Here is a 23,968-nt window from a genome sequence, read left to right on the forward strand (position 1 = left end):
GGATTTATAAGGAAACTTTTGGATTTCGGAACTTGACCAAAAACATTTACTGATACTTATAAAATTTCACACAATAAAATACATTAATTGTCATGAAAACTATTGAGAGTTGTATCGAATAAAATCAATAATTGAAACTGTAACTTCTAAAATTTTGAATTATAACTGATTAGTTAGCATGTTAAACAATAACAGTTCCTGTTTTCTTTTTTCGTGCTCAATATAATAATTTATTAACGGCGATGGCGGTTGTTAGTCTACCGTTAAATCAGATGCGATGATGCATTATAGAGTAAAAGAACAGAATAGAAAGAATTATTCCACCGATTTGATCACGGTATGCTTATATAGCTGCTGTGTATTGTATTATCCCGTACACTAACTCGCGGGATAAAAGTTTCTTATCGAAAGCGTTGTACGGTTGTTAAACCGAATTAATAACTCTTACGCTTCAGTTATTGTTACTTGGGCCAAAATTTATCAATACTGTACACATTGTAAGTGAAGGTTATTTCTGAATGTAATTATAATTCAAGTATAGGAACAGATAATTAGTCTTGAAATGGACAATTAGTGTAGGTGTTAATTGTTGCCGTGCATAGTTTTATTAATTTTCGCAAATGAGAATACTATTAGATACTAGATATTATATATAGATATTTTTTATGCATCAACGACTGGAATGAAGAGTCAAGTACAAGCTGTGCTGGTAGAAGACTAGATGAGAGCAGCAGTATTATATATAGTAGCGATGATAATTATGTGGGTATTCAAATATATATGCTAGCGAAAGTACTCGGGAAAGTCCGCAAAGCTGGACGATACTATTTGTTAGTCATATTTATTATATGTGCATTAATGTAATGCGCATTCAGGATAGTTTAATAATGTCTATGGTTTTGCTTTATGGCAGAAAACTTTTATTAAATACGTGACCAATCTATAGACTACTTTGGATTAATTAGGTGCACAGAAAGAAAAATTTCTTGACTGGAGAACAAAATTCTAGGCTCAAGAAAATTTTCGGGTGCCTGAAGGAAGACCGAAGTTGTGTTAGCCAAAGAAAAAATTTTTCTTGAACCTTATTCTTGGTGGAAGTAATTTTATCTTAATTCAAATTATCATAAATACTTGATACAATAAATTTTTATATTCGATCAAAATTTTTAGATACGCTAGGGAAGCAGCACCACTTACTTCAGCTGAGAAAATTTTTCCCTTGAATATTTGATACCCATTTTAGATTATTTTAGCACCCAATTATACATATTGAATGAAAAAAAATAATTCAATATTATTTGATCTTCCCATTTGATATGTTAATCAATAAAAATATTAATGAAAATTTACTTTCGAGATATTTAATTTTTTGGAGCAAGAGAGAAATTTTCTCAAGAGAAGGAAATTTACTTCTATCAAGAACTAAATTTTTTGGAGCAAAGACTAAATTTTCTGAAAACAAGAAAATTTTCTTGGATCAAGATACGTATTTCTTAAAGCAAGGGAATTAATTTGTTGGAATAAGTGAAATTTCTTGTGTCAAAAAAAAATTTTTCTTTCGCTCAAGAAAACAATTAGGAAGAAAAGAATTTTCTCGGCTCAAGTGAACCTTTTTTTCTGTGTGGTTAATAGTAATGATAATTTCAAAAAAAAATTTTTTTGAAAAAGTTTGACTTCAATCATGATATTTTTTTTTTCCTAATTATTTTTTGGAGTCGAGAAAATTAGTTCTATTATAAATAATTTTTCTATCGGTGTCCAGATTGAAGCGAAGGCTAAGAAGTTTGATTTGGGAATTGTAGATTTTAAAAAAGATATTATTCATACATTTCAATAGTGTCACAAATTTTTCAATGTTTCTAATCCTTTTAAAAGTGGAAAAAAAATATATTAATATAAAAAACAATGTCAAATTTTCAAAAAATTAATTATCATCTGTTATTACAATTAGTTTGATCGTAATTTTAACATGATTGTTTAAATACATGTTTAAACTGGATAACTTCTTGAGCCTGCAATAATCTCAATTTTCTTTTTGCGAATCAATATAACCAATTTTCTATTTACTTCTTATTCTGTATCGGTTAAATAAACCGATACAAAGACTTTTATATTGCACTAGTGTACAATGGTTTATTACGAGGAACGACGTGACCAAACTCTCAGTACTCGTATAGTATCGGTCTTGTTCTTTGTGGGCTTTCTCCAAGATCACAAACTTTTACTTTTGCCACAGGCTAATTTATCAGCCGCTCTTTTTAACCGTTCAAGTTTTCCAAACACTTACATTATTTGTCTAAAACATTTATTCTTTCCAACTTTTTTTATTATTCCAGAAACTTATTTCGTACGTCATCTCGGTTATATATTAACAGTAAAAATAATTTGTTATTTTTTTTATCTGTAAAACAAAATTATTTATTAATCGTAAATGATTATTATTATTCGACTAAAAAATTACACATCAAATTATTGAATTTTTAAAAAAATTATTATTTTTATAACCCGATAAATATTTGAGTGCTTTAAGCGAAGAAGAAAAGAATAATGGTTGGTAAGATTCACCGCGATAAATATAATAATAAAAAAAAAAAAAAAATGGTCTGACCATGAAATCGTTATCTGTAATTTTCTTACGTAAGTTGACGTTTAAAAGTTAACTGACTCATAAATGAATTGACTTTGTCTTGTACTAATATAATACTGAACAAACTGCTATATCATTTCAATAAATAAAGCTATAAAAATTATTTGAAGGAGCTTCGTAATTTTCGTGTTAAATATTTATTATGTGTGTGTGTGTGTTTTTTTTATGCCGGGTCAATGCAATAATTGTTTTATGGACAGTGAAGATGAGCTCTATTGTCATATTTTGGCAGTAATTTTATACATATATTATATGTCTGTATAGATGTATGTGTGCGTGTGTGGGTCTAAGTATTTATATGTATATGTATATATAGGTAGGTTCGACTTTTCAACCCATAATTGTCGACATAAATGTTCTCAATGCGCATAAATTTCATCGCCACGACATGCGTGACGATGACTAACTGGAAATATTACATTAGTATCGTTCGCAGTTCATTGGCAAAAGCAACATTTTAAAACTAACAATGTCGGTATTTTCGGTATATTTTTATATTTCTTTGAACTAATATTTTTATTCAATTTTGTAGATTTAATTTTTGACAATTATTAGGATTTTCATAACTATGGTTTTAAAATTAAAAAAAAAAATTAGGACAGTTGTTATAATAAACATAAACCCTAAACAAGATCGTGTATCACTTGAATTAAACATTTTTAACTACACAGAAAGAAAAATTTCTTGACTGGAGAACGAAATTCTTGGCTCAAGAAAATTTTCAGGTGCCTAAAGAAAGACCGAAGTTGTGTTAGTCAAAGTAAAAATTTTTCTTGAAATTCTATTCTTGGTGAAAGTTATTTTTTCTTAATTTAAATTATCATAAATAATTGATACGATAAATTTTTATATTTGATCAAGATTTTTAGATAATAATAATAGAAGGGGAAGCAGCGCTACCTACTTCAGCAGAGAAAAAAATTTTCTCACCTTGAGAAAATTTTTCTCTTGAATATTAGATACCCATTTTATATAATTTTAGCGTGAAATTATCCATATTGAATGAAAAAAAAATGATTCAATATTATTTGATTTTCCCATTTGACATGTTAATCAATAAAAATATTAATGAAAATTTACTTCTATCGAGATATTTAATTTTTGGAGCAAGAGGCTGAATTTTCTCAAAACAAGATTTTCTTGACTTAAATAAATTTTCTTGGATCAAGATACGTATTTCTTAAAGCAAGAGAATTAATTTTGTTAGAATAAGTAAAATTTCTTGTGTAAAAAAAAATTTTTTTTCGCTCAAGAAAATAATTAGGAAGAAAAATATTTTCTTGGCTCAAGTGAACCTTTTTTTCTGTGTAATAAAATTGAAGATCCAGAAATGTCTCATATTTTACAACTAATAAGTTTTCTTTCTAATCATTTTCAATCTCAATTAAGTTAAATTCTTTCCTTGGTACATTTAAAAATTTGTTGTAGTCGGAACAGTTTTCGTAACTTTTTATCGTATAAATCGAAGAAAAAAACTGGAATTTTAGTAATCCGATAATAACCAGGGTCATAAAATTGACCCTTATCTATTGATTTCAATTTCTTTAATTGAGAAAGAATTTTAAAAGAAAATAATCATTGTTTTTTCATTTTTTAGCTGTCAAAAATAAGCGGTGGATCTATTTATAATATTTCTTTAAATCTTTCCAGGTGAAATAAAAAAAAATGTAATTATTAAATAAAAAAAATTCAGTAAGCTTAAATTGAACATTTCTGTTTTCACTTAATTACTGTGAAATTTAAGAAAGTTACTTCGAGAACATAAAAAGTGTATACAAAATTTCATGTTTGAAAATCTAACAAAAAATCGATCGATACTCTTTGTGAATAGTAAAATATAGCCTAAAGAGTATCGAATGGAATATAAAAAAGCAAATGTGCGGTAAAATAAAACTAGAGCTTTATCATAAGCATCTTATTACTTTTCTATTTGGCAACGTGTCTGTACAAGTAAATAGTAGTTGATAGTAGCAATCGGTAGTACGTACACTGAACATTGTACACTTGGTGAATTGAATAGACATTGTAAATATAAGAATAGAAAGCTGTAAAGTTTACTAAAGGCAATCCACCTTAACTCCAAGTGACAACTGGTGAATCGATCCCGTCAGTTGCATGGTAAAAAATCTATAAAAGTTTTATCGGATAAGTTGATCGTAAAATTCAGAGTATCGGGTGTTATGAGTTAGGTTCCGCTGGTTTACCACAAGCTCTGCCCGATGTATAAGATATCCAGTAAAAGTTTTCAGCTATCTTTTTGTTATTATTCTTATTTTTTGTATAATGTTAGTGAATTTTTAATTTTCACTCGTGAAAAATTTTAATGATAGTTTGCAATTTTCTTTTGAAAGAATTATAAATTTTCTGCTTGAATTAAGAAAAAAGATATCCGTGACACAATTCCGGAGATACTTTTTATTTATATCTTATCTTCTACTTAATTATAACAGCTTGCGACTCACTTCTAGCTTGTTATTATAGTAAACGAGATAATTCCCCGTGATTTCATTCCTCGACCTTATACTCCTCGTCAAAAGGGACATTGTCGTTAAAAGAAACAACCGCGTAGGTCGATTGAATTAATTTACACTGAATCCCAGAATTTATTACTTAAATTTTAGCCCATACTAAAAAATGCGCGTTTAACTTAATTTAAGTTATTTAAATTTGTCATTTAATTTTGTATTAAAATTTTAATTATTTCGTTTAATTTTCTGAAATGGGCTGTCGAATTTAATTCAATTTATTTACATCCACTTCTTATTTAACTCTTCTATAAATATATTGACAAGTTTAATAATCTATATTTATAATTTTATAATCTTTTTAGAGTATCCGTATGTCTGTTTTTTGTGCGCTGTTGCCGGTTTTTAACATGACCAAAAATTAATCAAAAAAATTTTATTTTTACTATCATAAAAATCTTTTTTGACTGAATTTAATGAATTTCTGAAAGTTTTTAATTTTTTTTCAACTAATCTGTCATGAAAAAGTTTTACAAAATTTTATATAGTGAAAATAAAAAAACAAGCATAAAAATTGACTTGATTCAAAACAAAGAAAATTTAACAAAAATTGGCCAGATGTCCAACTAATGTTTTAAATTCTGTAAGGTTAAATTTCGAAGAATTTAAAAAAATCATTAAAAAGAAGCTTTTCAACTTGAGACAAAATTTTTTTTTATAAGCCCTTAAATAATGAGACTTTTACTTTTCCATTTGATAATTAACACAGAAAGAAAAAAAGTCTTGAGTCAAGCGTAAATTTTCTTGAATCAAGAAAATCTTAAGGAAGACTGAAAATTTTTGGAATAAAATTAAAATTTCTTGAACGAAATTAAATTTTTTTAAGCTAAGTAAATTTCTTCTCGCTCCAAAATAACTTCGATCTTCCTTATAATTTTCTTGGATCAAGAAATTTTTTTTTTCTGTGGATATAATTAAAACTGCATTATAACCAAAGCGGTCCTTTAAATAAATAAATTGAATTTTTCATCAATTCAAGAGCACTTTATAAAACATTCGATTAAGTATGACTATGATCCTCGAACTGCATCCTTACTTCAAGTCATTGACTCTTCATTCTCAACGAACCGTATTTTTCTTTTCAATTAACTTCAAGAAGTAACTAGAAGCGTCCTTTGTATTCTCAAGAAGGCCAAATTCACAAATAATCACGTAATTAGATAAAGATTTTAATTTTCTGTCTAAATAAAATTAATTTACACAAAATTTGAAAAATTTAAAAACACTTACGTTAATCGTTTAACGTAATAAATTCAATCATTTTAATTCATTAATTTAAGACAAAATTAAAAAAAAAATTGTTCCAATAAAATAATTATATCTGTCAAAACATAAACGCTCTCAAGAAACAATAAAAAAAGCGTACATTTAAACAATTGACTTTTGAGTTGAGATTTCGATTTTAAAAACAGAATTAAAATTTTTTCTTCTATACATCCCAATACATCGTCTTTTGTTTTCTTATTGACCCAAAAACTGGACAAAGAACTGGAAGCAAAGCAAAATGTACAACTATAACTATAACCATAATTAAAACTACCCCGAAAAATGATTCGGACACTTGACTGTCTAGTCTTTTGTTAGACGTCTAAAAATACATATATATTTTTCATTAGCTTCCTCTTCCTCTTCCTTGTTCTTAATCTCTTATTTCGCCAGAAAATACTTATAAAAATAACATTCTGGCGCCAGGGTATACATATTTATGGGTTATATTTAACCGTAATAAAAAAATGTGTAAGTAAAGGATCTATACATCCATTACACGTAACAGTTAAAGTAAAAGATGAAACGTTTCATACTTGCACTTTATTTCAAGCATCTGTTTTAGCAATGCTGCAGTTCTCTCATTTATTATATTTTATTTAACATTTTGAAATATACCACACGAGCCAAGTGTCGGCGTAATATTTCACTAAGGATTAAGAGTAAAAGCTTTACTTCTAAGTGAAAATTATTTTATATTGTAACTTGTTAAATTTTCTCAGTACATTCATACAATATTTGTCTATATTTTCTGAGTATGCGATCATAATTTTCGCTTTTACTTAAAATTATTTCGAAGGAATCGGAGGTACGAGAAAATTGAAAAAAACTTTTTTTATAGAAAATTTAATTTCCCATAAAAAAGGTCTCTTATGATTTTCTCGTATTTTCGATAATTTACTCAGAATTTTTAAATTATAGATAAATTGTCTTGCATAAAAATTTTATTTAAAAAACAAAACAATATTAACGTTGGCACAAATTTGCGTATATTTAAATTACACAAAACCTAATTGCAATTAATTATGTTAATCCAGTAAAAGTAAGGAAGAGTTTCTAGTTTATGCAACAAAAGGCTGATGATTAAAGTTGTCATTTGACGGTCAACTGATTTCCCCAATGACCTGCTACTGGAGAGTAAAGTTTGACCTGATGAGCCGTATTACCGGTCATATTTTATCACACATATCGCCCGTCACGTATTAAGTTTACCCTCATTCCGAACTTTGAGCGCTGAACACACATAGACATAGATATATGTATATTTTTAGCAAGTTTAAAAAAGAGCTAGAAAGTGTACAATGCACGGTGTATAATGAGACAGAATACTTTTGATAAGCAGAAGCGGTACTTTAAGTAAATGGTTACGATTCGTTGCTCACACGCGTGCACACACTTAATACCGTTTCGCTTGTATCTACTCTACTCTGGACTATGTTAACCATGTAACATTATGTGCACATGCACTCCTCGCGCGTCCAACCACGTAATACAAATTTCTAAATGCTCCGTTACATACATCCGTCTTTTGCTTTACTTTGCTTACATATACGCCCTTTCATTCATATATTTGTTTTCATACATGTAATATATAGAATTCTAAAGTATAGACTGTTTGTCATCATTTGAATTATTACTTACTGTCATTTGCTTTTTTTATTTTTATTATTTTTTGAGATACAGCTTCGATAACGACTATGTAAATAATAATAATAATAATAATAATAATAATAATAATAATAATAATAATAATAATAATAATAATAATAATAATAATAATAATTTTATTAAGTTAATTTTTATTTAATAAATATTCAAAGATTATGATAATAACAAAAATTAATTTGAAAAAAGACTGAGCTGTCTATTAAATAATTTAAATTATTTAAAAAAAAAAATTTTTTTAAAGGCAAAGAAAAACAGTAATAATAAAAATAAACATTTTTTAATTCATACGATCATTATTATTATTATTTCAATATTTATTATTTACGAGAATCTCCGTGAGAACCATAAAATCATACTACTGTATCTTACTAATTATATCATTAATATTTAATGAGAGCCGCCATCATTTTTGAAATGGAAAATCAACCCCTATCCCGCATCAGTCATTTGAGCCCAGACTGTTCATAAATTTATATTCAATATATTGTCCCACCGGAAATTTATATAATTTATTTATCAAATAAACCGTTTATAAGAAAATCAAAAATCGGTCATTAAAACATAAAAAATACTATTAATTATTTAAATAATTAAAGAATTATGAAAATTACTCATCAATTAGTTTATTCTGATGTTTATCATCGAAGTATTTACATAATTTATTAAAATCCTATCACAACCTCGGTGATTCACGGAACAAATATATCGAGCATAAATACTTTGTTTGTTCGTAAACTCCGAAGAATATTAGGCTACTAAGACCAAACCCAAAAGTCCTTAATGAAATGCCTGTAAATAGTCTGAAAAAGAGAAAAATATAAAAAATATTATAATGAATCTGATCAAAACAAATTAAAACATTAATAAGCATTATAGGTACCCTTTGATTCCTCTCTCTTTGTAAACCTCTCTCATGATGTCTGAAATTTTAACTCTTTTTTGCGAAATATGACTCAGCATTATTCTTGTTTTTATGACGTCAAATGGTGTAGTTAATGCTGCGGAAGTAGAGCCTAATAAAAAATAATTAAATAAAATTGATTAATCATTTTATAACTTCACTATAATGAAGTTATGATGTAAAATTATCCTATCCAGTAATGTCTAATCCTTTACCGGCAAATGCGCCTGCAATGGCTCCTTCAAGTGGCGTGCAATCCCGGTGCATTTTATTTTTCCACGATAATTTTAGAAAATCCCATAAAGGCATTTGAAATATCCCAAATGGTAGATCACGGAGCAGAGTAATACCATACCCGCGGTACAGAGTTCTTACGCCAAGAATTGTCGGATAAGCGTCAGTTAAAAGTGCTTGCCGACGTTGCTTCAATACTTCAACAGGCACTTTAACAAGGCAGGCCATCTTTAACATAAAAACAGTTTTAATGTTTTTACTTATTACATTATGATTAAATAAAAAAAAAAATAAATAAATAAATTACCAATTCGGCAGCGCAGGCTCCTCCCATATGAACAAACGGATAATTCTTTGGTTCAACATACGGTTGAACGATTTCCTTGAATCCATCGTAAGTCGCGAAAAACAACGAAGCTATATTTAAAAAATTGTTTACAGAACTCGTATTGCTTGTCTGGATGAATGTATAAATAATGATAATAATCTTACCTGAAGGAGCGGATCCAGCGATCGCTGGTCCGAGACCGCGGTAAAGTTTCTTAAACCCTCCAGAGTTTATGAACCCTTGTTTGCTCTGCAACCGTGTTTTGACTGTTTCCATCGGGAAAAATATTACGTCATAAGCTAGTCCAGCAGCAGCTCCAGACTGTAATAAATATTTTTATTTATATTTTTAGGGCATAAGTTTCTTTTTACGAGTCGATTCTTAAGATGAGGACTTACGATCATTGATGACCAAAAAATATTTCTGCGGGATGGTTCCATCTTCTTTGTCTCCTCAGACATTTTTATGAGGTTTTAATTCGCTCAACCCTGAAAGCTGCAAAGTGAATAATTTTTTTTTTTTTAAGCAAAAATTTTTATCAAAATTCACAAAAAAAAAATTACTCGAATCAAGTAAATAATTTTGAAGAATTTCATCTTCTTGGTTTGAGTTGAAAAATTCCTAGACTAAGAAATTTCACTTGGTTTAAGTACATTTTATTTGATTTGAGAATTTTTTGTCTTGATTCAAGACAATGAAGTTCTTTAAAATTATTTTCTTTGTTCAAGAATTTTACACTTGATTCAAGTTAATGTTTTTTCAGTGTTTTCTTGTCTCATCATAAGTATAGTTTTTATAATGAATAATAATAACAATAATTTTTGATTTTTTAAATAAAATAACTTACTGTGAAAAAAAAAATATTAAAAAAAAATCGCACTTGTAGAAATTAAAAAAAATTACGAGTGAAAATTTTTGTAAATATTTCTTTTAATTACTAGTAATTTCATTTCTATAAAAATTTTATAATTAGCAAAATTAATCAAATAAAATTTCATGATCAATTTTTTTCATAAAAATTAACATCATATTAAAAAAAAAAAAAATTTTCAAGTTTATTTACTTTTAAACAATATTATTTCTTAACAGCGTAAAAAGTGCATTAGTATTAAATTTTATTCTTATTACAATATGATTGATACGATCTTGTCCTTCGTAAGTAAAATCTCATTGCATAAAAAAATCCCATTAAAGTTTTTTGTCTACAGATAAAAATAAAGTTAGGTTATATCTTGATTCGATGAAAAATAAGTTCGAGAATGTGAAAAAAGAAACATTTTTCCTTAATACTTATAAGAGACATCTAAAAGTTTCGATACAGGCAATAAGGATAACTCCTTGCGAAGAAAATCATCTTTTGTGAGTACTTTTTGTCCCGGAAAAAAGTTCTATATAACGATAAAAAGAAAAAATAGTCGTACAGCATGCTTAAAAATAAGCGGGCTAATTATGGATTATTGGATATAAGATAGTTATAATAATAATAATAGTAATAATAATAATAATAATAATAATAATAATAATAATAATAATAATAATAATAATAATAATAATAATAATAATAATAATAATAATAATAATAATAATAATAATAATAATAATAATAATAATAATAATACAAATAAAAGAATTTTAAAGCTTGAAACAAACAAACTAACTAGTGCGCAGAATGTGGGTCGTAGAATTTTTCATACGTACTCGATTCGGTTTAGTTGTGTTTAAATATATAGCTAAGTACTTTTAATGTAAAACTTTCGATAATAGCCTGGCTCAAAGTTATAAACATATATACATGTATATATATTAAAAGAGTGCGAGTGAGTACTTCAACCTTAATAGATCTGAGTATGGAGTATATGGAAGATGAGAAATAAGTTTATAGATAGCATAGAAACCTAAATTTGATTAATCTTCTTTCAATAGCGTGCATGATGAATGTTTTTTTATTTACTGTGGTTGCGAGTGCTTTGAATTTTTATTTTTATGGCTAAATATCAGGGTATAATTATCAAGTCGTTAAACTATAATTTACAAGATGGAAAACACTCCAAGTTGTTTAGCAATAAATAGTTTATTATGTGTCTTATTATTAATTAGAAAAGACATTAACACTGCTCTTTCGGTGTGAATTTATGAATGAGAAACTTTGAGGTGGCAACATGGAGAACAAGTGCATTTAAAATTACCTCTTTCCAACTTTTATCGCGAATAACTTCAAATCAAAAAAAAATAAACTCCCGATTTTTTGTCCAGAGTATCAAATATCAGCTCAATTTATTATTGATTGATAAAAATACTTGTACAAACAGAATTTATCATTGGTATTTTCCATATTTTATTCCGGTATCATATCAGTGACGTGTGACGTCATGGAGCATGTATATGTAATAGAGTTCTAACATAACTATCATTATTTGGTAAAATATACGAGCAAGTAAACGCAAAAAGCATAACATCATGATTCTCCATGTAAATGTAAATATATACGTATGTAAATGTATTATATATTTGTAGTGGGAGTGAAACTGACTGTTTACCACCTCTCTCATAACTTTGACAGTTCCATTACCGTATCAAAAGCTAACGGCAGCATCGTATGGATAGTTCACGTCTGTGAATCGACGCGTGCAGTGGTCCGTCAGGTAGTTGTTGTGTTACTGTCCTCTTTAATTATAAATAACGATTATCTATTTTGTTTTGGTTTTTTCCACTAATCATCTACTTCGTTTACTGAGGACAAAATAGTGTAATTATTTTTTATGATATTTCGTTTATTAGTGCATGTTTGTGTTTTTTTTTTTTTTTTTCATTATTAAGAAAAAAATATAATAATGAAAAAAAAAAGAGAAAAAAATTATTCGTTTTTTTTAATGTCAGAGAACGAATTGACGTGAGAAAAATTGTGTGTTTAGCAACAGAGGAACAATAGTGATGAAATTTACAAAGAAACACTACAAACGGATACATAGGATAGATCTGTTATATGCGACAATTTATCATTTTTAGTGCAACTCTTTGTTATTTATGGAGACCTACTTTTTAAATACATGATTAAAATTTATTTGCTTGATCATAAAAAAAAAAAAAAAAAAACATGAAATTTATTTTTTTTTTTGAGAAATTTTTCCGATTGGAAATTTATTTTTTTTATATTGAACATATTCGATTGTCCAAATGTTAATTTAATTTTTCAATATAGTTAATCTTACGACATGAAAAAAAAATTATTCACAGTTATGAGCAAAAAGAAATTTAACGAAATTGAAATTAGAAAACTTGAAAGTTTATTTTTTTAATGTTTCGATTGTTGCATAGTATGCACATAAATTGGAACATTGAAATTTTCGTTCACGTAGTGGTTAAAATAGATTCCAGTGAAAAAAAAAATATTAGGTTAATTTTGGAGTGATTTCTTTAAAATAAAGTATCAAGAAATAACAATCAGTAAATTTTATAAACAAAAAATCAAAATTAGTAAATGTAAATTTTAGGAACGACATATTTTTACCTGCTTTTAGTTATGAGTTTGCTATAAAAAATTTATTAAAATTTTCTTTCATTAAAAAGTTAATAAAAGACGTAAGAATATTTAAACTAAGAAACTCAACTTTTATATTCTAAAGATATTCCAACGGATGTAAAACAAGAAATTTTGATCATAAAAACTCGAAAAATCTATAGGAAGAGTCAGTGACTACTCAAAAGATGTTATTTCAAAATGACATTGAAAATTTCCCGAGTGTATTTCGACAATAGTTAAATATTCATTCCAAGAATTTAATATAATTGACGATTTTTGAGAAAAGAATTACTTTGATACACAGTAAATTAAAGATAATATAGATAGATCTAAGTTCAAATGATATGATCAAACTTGTGTTTATATTTACGTATAATATTTTTAAAAAGTTCTCTTAAACCTCATAAAGTAGCAGGTCAAAAATGTTAAAATATTCAAAACAACAATAATCCACGGAAAGTAAAAGGATGTTTAATGGCGCTTCAGTATTTTTTTATTTTCATTTTTTATTGTACGTAATCACACGGAAAGCCGCAATCTCACGTACCATTTTTAAGCCAGTCACTGGATTTAATTGTTTTATTCATCAAAACAATTCTCTACAATCATTATTTAATAAGAGTTTATTAATATTAAAATACACCGCAGTATTTAAATGGATTTTTTTTAATCTATAACTTGTAATTGAAGAGCACATAATAAAAGTCGGAGGTGGTCGAACATAACAAATTTTTATTCAACATTTGCAATGCCTCGATACTTCCTAACATTGACATCAATTTTAGTTTTCAATTTTAAAAATTCTAGAACAAAAAATAATTTTTTTTTTTTTTTTTTGATGAAACTATCAAATATTTGAATTTTTTAATAAATAAACTGAACATCAAAATTTTTGCTGTATATTATGATAAAACTGAATTGATGTCACGCGTATAAAAATTTTTTTCCGATGCATACCTAGCAAATTTGAGCACGTTGATGGGCTATAAAACAAAATATTTTAGCAAATATCTGGGAGAATAATTTACAATAAAGTAAAGTGATTTAGTTGATTGTTATTCATCGAGTTAGCCATATCGTACGTGCGGCCTCGTTGCGTTGATATATATGAAATAAATAAATAAACAAAAGAAGAACAAACGGTATATACTTTTATACTTGTGACATATTAGTCTGTAGTGTCGCACAGTATCTAGGCCCTGAATTTTAAATTATTAAATGTCCATGATATGATGTACATGATTGAGTTTCTATTCATTTCCAATATACACATATATAACATCACACACGACATAAAATAATAACTATATAAATACAAGACGCATAGAACCTTTTATTTACTCAAATGTAAATCAAGAAACATAAACATGGACAAACAATGTTTTCCTTTAAGACAAGATCTAAATGCCCTGTTTATTACTATTAGTACTACTACTGATATTTTTATAGCGTATTAAGCAATAATTTTGTTAAGTATAGTGTAAACTTTATTCATCTCAATTACAAATTCATATCGCTTTCTCATTTTTCATTATATTAGGACAATGCTCCTATTCGTTTTCCGTTGATCATACTATACGATCGTGTCATATCGTATCATGTGTTGTATATTCATATTTTACGTTTCTATATCATTAGAAAGTTGTCATACACGACAAATTATATATATATATATATATATATATATATATATATATATATATATATATATATATATATATATATATATATATTGAAAGCTAATAAAAAACAATCCAACAGGAATTTTCTTTTCCGCATTTTTATTTGCATCTCAGTTTTGTTAATTGAGTGATTATTGGCAAATATGCATGCAATATGTCTTTTCTAAAAGATTTATAGAAAGTGTCATTGTAGGAAATTTTTTTGTATGCAAATGGAGGCTTTTTCAAGCTTGTAAAAATGCTTTCTTTTTTTAATCTTTAATTAATCCGAACTAGTGTGGTGAAATTAATAAATAAGCGCTTTATGGATTTAAGTGGATTTTTGTCCACTTATACAATTGATCGTTTTTTCTTATTAGAGTCGGCTTTGAATAAATTTTGATTAAAAAATTGAATTTCTGAAGCAAATTTTGATTATTTTTCAGATAAAATTAAAAAAAAAAAAAACACTGTAGGAAATTTTTCAAATTTTTATTTTATACGAAATTAACATCTATTCGTATATTTCTTACACGCAAACAAAATTTCTCTGCAAAATTTATCACCCTTATCATTATTTATAGCTAATCTCGAAAGTTATATATACCCACAGTTAAGAAAAGTCCTAATCTAAAGTATATCTATTTTGATTTAAATTACCGGAATGATTGATAACGTATTTGAGCTCGTGAAATGATCTCAATGAATAATACTAAAGTTGTTAAACTTAGATTGTATGATATATGGATTTAGTTGACAATGATTTTCGTCCCAAATCCCGAACGGTACAATTTTTAGATTAAGTGCCACTTTAAAGTCCACTACAGAGCTACTGGGCAAAATACCAAGACTAGAAATAGAACAAGTCGATAACATTGAAGGTCGCTCATTTTTTTTCCATAAGTTCAAGGTACTTTGTTCCTTACTTAGTACTTAAATACTTTAACAACTTTATAAATATTCTTCATTATTCATTAAATTTTTCACTTAAGCTCGAGAATATTCAACCTAATTTACGTAATCTGTGCTTTTCTTAATTATGCACAATTTTTTTCATATTCAAATTTATTTATAAAAAATTTTTTTTTAATTTGTAACAAGTCGCAAATAATGTAATTAATTACATTGTATTTGCAGTTTATTTATAATTAATAATTGAATTAATATTTTTGAATAGATCCGAAAGATACAGTGATTTGTACCTAAAATTCAGGATAACTGACAAATATTATGATAATTATGATTATCTGAACCAAAAATCTACCGCATAGCAAGTGAATAACGAACCAAAGAAATAAAACTCGAATTAGACATTTAATTACATTAAGTAACGAACGTAAAAATTGTATTAAGAATGTCAGTTTGATATGATACAAGAATCAGTGATTGAGAAACGCAGATTGTGGAAAAACGCGTGACTTAAATTAGTGTCGTGACTGAATGTAAGTGAATGCATATCCACATACCTACTACACGTAGTAGAGGAAAGTGAAATTTAAAAAATAAAATGTTCGGTATGACGATGGTCGAACCTCGGGAGAGGCTTGTCGCCTGTCCAACTTCCCGGACTTTGCAGCACCACCAAAGTCCGCAGCGACAGTATCACCAGGTTATTAAGACCACAAGAATTCACCATTCTTCCAAAAATTCACGTGTTGTAACTGTACAGGAAAAAGTCATCAGGTCACGTTTGCAACTGGGATACTCCACTCCAACAAATTTTATTAATCGGTATTGTTTTTTATTACTTTTTTTTTTATTGTAAAAAAGTTTATATGATGAGTAAAAAAGAAGGGTCATCGTAATTGTCATTCATTAGATAAATTTTAATTTAAAATCAAACTGTAGCAGATATTCAAAAATTTTTTTAAAAATTATAAATAATTTGATTATTACAAAAAAATGCACTTGGTAATCTTTAAAAACTTTTTCGGTTCAATTTTTTTTCCAACCACACGCAAAGAACAAGATGACACTTGATATCATCCCAGATTATACTCAGTGATATCTGCGGTGAAAAAAAATTTCAGATCGTAGCTAAAAAAAACAGATTATACTGCGTGATGTCTGGATTATACTCATTGTAATCAGGATTATACTGCGTGATATCTGGATTATACTCATTATAATCTGGATTATACCAGCTACTATCTGAAATTTTTTTTCACTCAGTTTAATCTAGGATGATATCCAGTGTAATCTTGTTCTTACCGTTCATATTAATTTTTAAATTTTTTTATCGAAATTTAGTAAAAAACAAAATTATGGTTTTTTATTTACTGAAGTTTGAAGAATTCAACTTTTTTGACAATAAATATAGACTTTTCTTTTTTTTTTTAAAAAGTAAATTTTTTTCAAAATTGATGTAGAAGAAAATACCAAGTTTATAATTTTTTAGTAGTAAATATTAAAAATAACTTTTCCTTTTTTTAAAAAAAAATTTCCAATATTGATCTTTTATTATTAATTTTTCAATGTTTTGTCTAGCTACAATTTTTTATCACAATAACGATCTTTGAAACTAATAAAATATTTTTGTTAATTTTTAATAATCATCCGAGCTAAACGTATTAAAGAACAAAAAAAAACAAAAAAAAAATTTCACTAGTCAATACAATATTCAGCGATTTATCTACCGAAATATAAATAGAGTATTAAATGAAATATTTTATTAAAAACTTCCGGGCCATGCCTGCAAATTATCAGATTCGTGTTCGGACATCCTCAATAATCAAAAAAACTTTTTCATCAACAATTACTTCTATCAAATAACCCACCCGCAATATAACTACAATTTAATATCTTCAAACAACTATATACGCCTATTTAAATTTAAATGCATCCCGTAAATACGTAAATTAACCGGAAATGATATTTCGTGACAAACATTACATTGAATAAAAATAAATATAAATGTATTTACATCATAAAAAAACCATAAATCTGCTGACATCAGTTTCTTTACAAAAGCATAACACTTATATTAAACATCACACACAAAAATAAATACTTTTATTATGTCCCACGAAATTTATCCAAATACAACTAAAAAACGTCTGTCCAATCAAATAGCCGTACCAGGCACAGATACAATGACGGAATTTATTCAATACTTTAACCATTTTCTCCACATTCTGTACATATTTACATATTTATATCTTACATAGCATGTTGTACTTCGGCAAATCATCAAACATAATTATTTAATTCTATATTCTCATATTATATATCTTACAACTATATAACTTTCGGATATTTTTTAACATATTGATATATGTTTAATAAAGCCGTGTAATTTTTTATTTAAACACCAGCATTAATGATGTTGTCAATCATTAGAATAAAATATGATGTGAGGTAAGTTGTGTCATCACTCAGCTGCTCGTCACTTAAACGTGTTATGATGACACTAAATGAAAGTTTTATTTAATGCGGATAAGATAACCATGATCGAGATCATCCTCGATCATTAATTATGTTTCAAGATCGACAGACTGCCGAAATAATTTACTATCTTGTTATGTTGGCTCATCCATCCTCTCACTCTTACTTTCTGTTATTTTACTATCTTAGTAACTGTTGTATTACATAAATTTTATTTAATATAAGAAATATAAAATTACTAAATAGTAATTAAATAACACATTTAATTTTTTATAACTACTTCGAAAAGAAATTCGTTGATTATATTTTTCTCGAGAATTTTTAAATGCTTTTCTGGATAAAAGAGTTAATTGAAATAAATACTTTGAGTTATTCGAGAGCAATTAATTAAAAAAAAAGGTAAATTAGGACAGTTATTTTGAAGTTAAAGTTAAAACGTTTTAAAAGGTAAATACTTAGAAGGACTTTATGTCGCTTGAGCTGAGTTTACACAAGTATGTACGCTGTGGTATGATAATTTAACTAATTTGTTTTTGGACATTTTTTTTTCTTTTTAATGAAGCGGTCAATTTTTTATAAAATTACGTAGAATATTTTTGGAAATTCGAATGTTGAGATTTTTCTAGCCAATCTAAAAAATTCTAGACTATTAAAATTTTTCATCGCATCAAAAAATGTCTTAAAAGTTTTACACAAATTTAAAAATATTCTAAGTATTGACATATTTTAGTTTTTTTTCATTTATTCCTCTTAAGAATTCCCATTTAATTTGTCCAACTTGAAAAATTCAAGCAATTTGCTTTTCAGATAATTACAATCAAAATTGAAAATAACTTAATTTTTAAAATTCTTATGAATATATCAAAAAATTCTCAAAGGTAAATAGTAAAAAAATTATTTTCCCGGAGCAAAGACTGCGGGTGTATTAATTACTCATCTGGATATTCTCAGCTTCCACAATAGTTTTAATTAGTAATAAATACTTTTTTTTTCCTGTCTACCCGCACAATCTCACATACAAATAATATACAATACAAAAAATAGGTAAAAATAAAAATGTTCTAATTAAATATCTCATAAAGTTACATAATTGTTTAGACAACGCATCCTAAAAAAAAAAAAAAAAAAAAAAAAATTCAATACTCCAATAAAAAAAAAATTTCATAAAATAAAAAAAATATTTATAGCAAACAAAATTACATAACTTCCTATTTACGTTCATTATCTCTGACGCAGACATTATTTATCTCACAAATAATTTCCGACATACACCAAATAAAAACATCTATATGTACACATTTATAATATATATTATAATTGTTGACAATTTTTCAGTTGACTCCCGTCGTTCTTGTGCATACTCATTGTACAGTACGTAGACTCGATAATTAAACACTTAAACTAGTTAATTTAAGTATAGTATGAATACGATAATATCCCGCGGTAGAGGTAGAAGCAGGCAATTAGACATTTGCTGGTACGAGGAACGAGCTTCTAGGAACTATTTATCCAACATAATTGCATCGCCGCGACCGCAAGACGTAGACAACCAAATACAAACGCAACTGCAGAGTCAAGATATGTTACATTGTACGACTCACTTTATTTAGCCATAAGACGACCTCGGGCGATTTTCTCATCAGAGAAAAATATTATCTCTTTCTTTATATATATATATATATATATATATATATATATATATATATATATATATATATATATATATATATATATATAAATAGTCGGTTGAAATCCGTTAAGAAAAAAAATATATATAAAAACAATAAAATTCAATAAGAAGTTGACCTGTGCATGCGATGACGCGGGTACTTATAGAGTGAAATCTACAGTGAAATCGATGTATATAAATATATATTCACTTGCGACCAATCCTTAATTTTCTTAGAGGTCAAGACGACTGTTCTGCACACCATTAGTCCAATTTTTTCAAGGATTCACTCTCTTGTGGCCTTTTTAGTGTTAATCTTAATCGCAATAATAATTAAATTTAAAATGACAAACGTGACTTTTTGTTATCTTCATCCTTATTTATTTTGATAATTTAATTGTTATCTTTGTATATATGTGATTTTAATTACACTCAGGGACACAGCGCAATGAATCATCGTTATAAATATAATACATAATATAAATAATATAAGAACTCATTTGTAAATGTTATGAAGGAAAGCTGGTTAAGTTGAAGGTGTAATCAAAGTCATTAACATTAACGCTAGTGCGATTCGCAAGTTGAGCCACTGCATCACATTCTATTGTGAATTAACATGATAATTGTTTTTTAATAATATAAATTTCTAAGTAGAACAGCTTTTAATTCTCGTAAGATTTTTAGTTATTAAGTTCATTAAAACTCTGTGAAAAAAACGAGATATGATAAAATTGATGAAAACTTTTTTGGAAAAAATTTTATTTTATACAAAAACGGTGTCTTGTGATTTTTTTGTATCTCTGATATTCTGGCCACTATAAGGACTTGAAAGCTTTCAAGAAATAAATTTATTGAAGTGAAGTAATTACTAATTTTTATGGCGGTTATAATAATAAAAGTAATAGAATTGAGTAAGAGATTAATTTACTAAGATGTGATTAAACAGACCACGGTTCAATTAGTAGGTGATTAATTAAAGCGAGCATTAATCGCATGGATCTAAATATGATCAAAGTGTAGAGGGCTCTCGGTTTCCGCAAGAGAACGCCCATTAATTGCAATAACTTTGTTAATAAGGCACGTATGTGTACTTAGTTATGGTTATGTTACATTAAAATCGATATGGTATTCATAAATGAATATGTAGATCATAGTATGTGTTGCATAATGATTTTTTTAGGGTATAGTATAATTTATTTTCATCTTCATATTAATTTCTAGGGTATTAAATATGATTGTGTTCTTAAGAATTCATAATTAAAATTCTTCAAAGGTTGACTTGAGAATTGAACTTTACATGAAATTAAGTTTTACTATGACTAGTTATTTTCGTAGTTTATTATTGAACTCGTTTTGTTCGGAGAAAAGTTATAGTTTTCGGATTTTATGACTGAGTTTATTCTTTTCGGGTGAAATATATGACAAAATATTGTATCGGTAGCAAATCATAAATCATATCCTGGATTGGAGTATGAATTTATGTAACAAAAAATAATTTCAATATATTTAAAATAATAGTTTTATTTTTATTGAGATTTTTAGTTGTGAATAATTGGTAAAAACTTATTATTATTATTTTAATAAATAGGTTTGTTATACATAAGGCCGTTATTCCTGATCCAAATTTTTTTAGACTCAATTGCGCGCCTCATAAGCGAAGCGTGAAAATTTTTCTGACTTTTCTCTCAAAAACTCTGAAGTAGTCTTTTAGAACTTAAGATAAGTCTTTTTTAGAGTTTTTCAGAGAAAAGTCCGAAATATTTTTACTAGGGTAACCTCAACTTGCTCAACTTTGGGTTAGAATATTTTAACTTATACAGACAATTATTTATAAAACTAACACAATTATTGAAGTATTGTTTGTATCTGCTTAATTTAATAATAATAAACATGGTAGAATATTTTTAAGTTATTTTACATATATCTATATTAATAGAAATTTTTAAACTCGTGTGGACCTTGCTGAATTTATTTTGCAAAAAAAATCTATTTTATTATTATTATTATTATTATTATTATTATTATTATTATTATTATCATAGCAAGCGTTACATTTTAAAAATAAAATGTGTAGAGGGAGTTAGTTGTTCTTTTCAAATTTAAAAATTGCGATACTTAAGTTGTTAAACTTATTAAAACTAACAGTGAAAAAATAGCTTGAAATTATACTAATAAATAGAGCTGATAAAGTACTTAGTAAAAGTCATTTGTTACGCTAAACTTTTGTTTTATATCTTTCATTTTTTCTGTTTAGTTTTTACAAGTAAAAACTTATAAGATAACTATACTTGTCACTTCCGATCATTTTTTATAACATTCCAAATTAATTTCTACAACTTTTATAAATGAAAGTACAATGAACAAAAAAAGAACATTATTTCCTCTAAAAAAGAGCCTCAAAAGTAATCTACAGTCAAATATTAAAGATTGCATCATTATTAACAATTATATCATATCTTTAACATACCTCGAATCAATGTGTCATATTAAGTACAACGGAATAAATCAATACATCGCCGCCGAATGTATGGACACTACAAAAAAATGTATGAAATATCTAAAACAGTTATTTATTTTTACAATTATGCAATTATAAACTATTTTTAAAAAATTTTAATGAATTAAATAATCAAAAATTTAAGAGCTACAAAGTACATTATTCACACTTAGTTTAAGGTTAGATAGATAGAAGGAAGCTGTTATCGACGCAGCTGCAGTTGTAAAAGAGGCCGCCACTTTCTGTCGTAGCTCCCGCGAATATTTAAAATTAGAATCTTGAGTTGAGTAAATTTTAATTAATTCTTCTTCTCTTCAACCTTCGTTAAAAAAGTCAGAAAGAGAGCAAGTTGGTCTTGGTTTTTATTTGAATTTTTCAAAGCGGATATTGTAATGAAAAAGGTAACTTGTAACTTTTAATTAGCTGAACTATCGACCTAATAATTTCGAAATTACAGGAATTCTATTTTAACTCAACCACGATATGATTTACTTATGTAATCAACATAAATCGGGTTTTTTGATAAGCGTATCATTAACTCAATAAAAATAATCTTTTTTTTTTTTTTTTAAACAGAGTACTCTAAATTGTATATTTCAGCAGTTTATTCAGAATAGTATTGATGTTCTCTTATTTCTAATATTTATCAATATTTAGTAAGTAACTAGTTTGTTTACTTATTATTTATCATTATTTTTTTTACAAATAACTTAATCGATTTTTAAACTTTTAAATAAAAATTAAATATTTAACGTTACCGGGAAAGTCTAATTTTACCAATATTCATTTATAACATCAAATATTAGTTTATAATTGTAAACACTTTGTTGAAAAAACCTTTATAAAATAATAAAAAATATATTGTTATAATGCAAGTGTAAAAGATCGAAAAATTTCATCAATGATACAAAAAATATTTTTAATTTAGTAATTAAAATATTTGAAACTTATCGCTTGTGCCTAATTTCATTATTGGTTCAGATTGACTGCTTTTATTTGTTCTATTTTAAATCAAGTTCAATAAGCTGAATACGACCATTAATGGGAAATAATCGTTTTAAACAGTAAAATAAATTTATGATTGAAATATGTTACAATCGATTTGTTAATAAATCAATTTTGATATTACAGCTTATAAATCTATAATATAAAATACAAATAAAAATTTTTATTTACGTGAAGAGGTAATCCCTGAAAATACTTAAAATAAACACAGAAACCAAAAAAAATATTGCACTGACAAATTAATTAATAACTTTATTATAAGATTATCAAAGTTTACTGTAAAGAGGGCCACCAGTATCTATCGTTACGAAACATATATACTGACTATCATACATCGTTGAGATAATAATTTTGGATAAAGTGCATCGAGAAACATTTGGGAGAATACAAGTAATATATAATTAATTTAATAAAATACGATATATTTCATATCCAGACTCTAACATATGGCGCCTTAGAGGTCATTACCCGAAAAACCGTATTGTAAAAATCGATATGTGTTATTTATAATTCTTATTATTATTATTTCAAAAATAACTTGGTCTATGATATGAACAAAAATGATTTTTTTTTGTTCGATTATTATAATTTTAAACATATAAGAATGTTTAATATGTTAATTACGATTACGAATATAAAATATACCACAAATAATTAGTGACA

At 26.6% G+C, this 23,968-nt stretch overlaps 2 protein-coding genes across 6 annotated transcripts in view; one reads left to right on the forward strand and one right to left on the reverse strand.

Annotated features, from left to right (window-relative positions):
• Siz (Brefeldin-resistant Arf-GEF family protein schizo) overlaps window positions 1-23,968 on the forward strand; it is a 117,211-nt gene that overhangs the window by 70,031 nt on the left and 23,212 nt on the right. Inside the window, exons 1-2 of one of the 5 annotated variants that reach the window (XM_074243449.1) lie at window positions 12,161-12,315; window positions 15,928-16,481. The exons of 2 other annotated variants lie outside the window; for them this stretch is intronic. In XM_074243449.1, coding sequence (XP_074099550.1) covers window positions 16,258-16,481 — 224 coding nt within the window. In that variant the 5' untranslated portion in view covers window positions 12,161-12,315; window positions 15,928-16,257. Of the gene's footprint in view, window positions 1-12,160; window positions 12,316-15,380; window positions 15,661-15,927; window positions 16,482-23,968 lie in introns of those variants that run through there. 2 more of the 5 variants (XM_074243450.1, XM_074243451.1) reach the window with 2 other exon arrangements.
• On the reverse strand, window positions 8,714-22,499 carry LOC141527781 (S-adenosylmethionine mitochondrial carrier protein homolog). The gene is made up of 7 exons (XM_074243453.1): window positions 22,271-22,499; window positions 9,968-10,064; window positions 9,734-9,890; window positions 9,549-9,658; window positions 9,223-9,469; window positions 8,987-9,119; window positions 8,714-8,906 (listed from the first exon to the last, which is right to left on the reverse strand). The coding sequence occupies exons 2-7, from the start codon at window positions 10,028-10,030 to the stop codon at window positions 8,780-8,782; spliced, it is 837 nt and encodes a 278-aa protein (XP_074099554.1). The 5' UTR covers window positions 10,031-10,064; window positions 22,271-22,499; the 3' UTR covers window positions 8,714-8,779.

This window comes from Cotesia typhae, unplaced genomic scaffold (genome assembly GCF_013202065.1).
Source record: "Cotesia typhae breed Kobodo isofemale line unplaced genomic scaffold, CoteBio_Ctyphae contig_4, whole genome shotgun sequence".
NCBI lineage: Eukaryota > Metazoa > Arthropoda > Insecta > Hymenoptera > Braconidae > Cotesia > Cotesia typhae.